Consider the following 1,141-nt stretch of genomic DNA (forward strand, 5'->3'; position numbering starts at 1 on the left):
ATGCCTTAGTCCTCCGTAAACAAATAGAGAAAGGAATATGTCATGCTCCTTCTCGTTATGGTAAAAATTAAATGAATTCCTTAAAACAAAGTAAACCTCGACAATGGTTTAAGAAAGTTAAAGAAAAGGGTTCGCTCGTGCAAGAACCTTGATTTATTTCTGAATAAACCGTCTGAACAGACAGCCATTGAGATGAATGAACACCTCGCTAGCGTTGTGCCAGCGTTCCATCCGCTTTCGGAAAACCATCTAATACCTGAAACTCCAAAAAATAAAATCCTTGAAATTTCAGCAAAGCAAATAATAGAAAAATACAGAAAAAAAACTAGTATTTGTCCCATTGGTATCCCAAGTGATCTAATAAAAGCAATCCCTGAAAAACTATCAACACCTCTTGTTAGTATTTTTAATGATATCAGTAATTCCAGATGTTACCCGTCGTTCTGGAAGCTGGGCTATATTACTCCAGTCCAAAAGAAGGGAGGCCTGAATGATTTTACTGGAGTACGACCAATCACCTTGACCCAAATTTTCTCAAAAATGTACCAAGGTTTCTTAGTTAATTGGTTAAAAGTACATATTCTTGGACTTATTGACTTACAACAGTTTGGAAACCTGAAGGAGACATCTACTTCACACTACCTTGTTAGTCTTCTTGACAACATTCTGAAAAATATTGAAAACTCTGATGCATGGTTGAATCATTTATTAACTGATCTCAAGAAAGCGTTTGACCTAACTGACGACAATATCCTTGTAAATAGACCACTGACGGAGTTTCAAGTGAGTGCCTTTCTTATTAAAATTGTTGCCTCATTTTTAACAAATCGTTCTCAAGTGCTTAAATATAAAACTGTTTATTCCGATCCCCTTCCTATCTTTTTTGGGTCCCCCAGGGAACCTTTCTGGGTCTCGTTTTATTCTTTATAATGATTAAGAGTCTTATTACTGACCACAAAGAGCGATAGAAGTATGTAGACGATTTGTCTGCACTTGAGAAATGTCAATGAAATATTAAAAGCTCAATTGTGACATTACTTGATGATTAACACAGGAGGCTTCTTTTTTTAAAGATGAGAGATAACGCTTATAAATCGTCAGTTATAACCGTTAAGTTTTTAAAATGACCCGCTTCATTCAC

General features: G+C 35.6%; 1 protein-coding gene across 1 annotated transcript; it reads left to right on the forward strand.

The window, feature by feature from the left end:
* The first annotated feature begins 540 nt into the window (after positions 1-540).
* LOC148954792 (uncharacterized) lies at positions 541-930 on the forward strand. The gene has a single exon (XM_089105151.1). It carries the CDS (start codon positions 541-543, stop codon positions 928-930), a length of 390 nt encoding a protein of 129 aa, XP_088961277.1.
* The last annotated feature ends 211 nt before the right edge of the window (positions 931-1,141 follow it).

This window comes from Artemia sp. Qi Xiang Cuo, chromosome 2, assembly GCF_049724085.1.
Source record: "Artemia sp. Qi Xiang Cuo chromosome 2, ASM4972408v1, whole genome shotgun sequence".
Classification (NCBI taxonomy): domain Eukaryota; kingdom Metazoa; phylum Arthropoda; class Branchiopoda; order Anostraca; family Artemiidae; genus Artemia; species Artemia sp. Qi Xiang Cuo.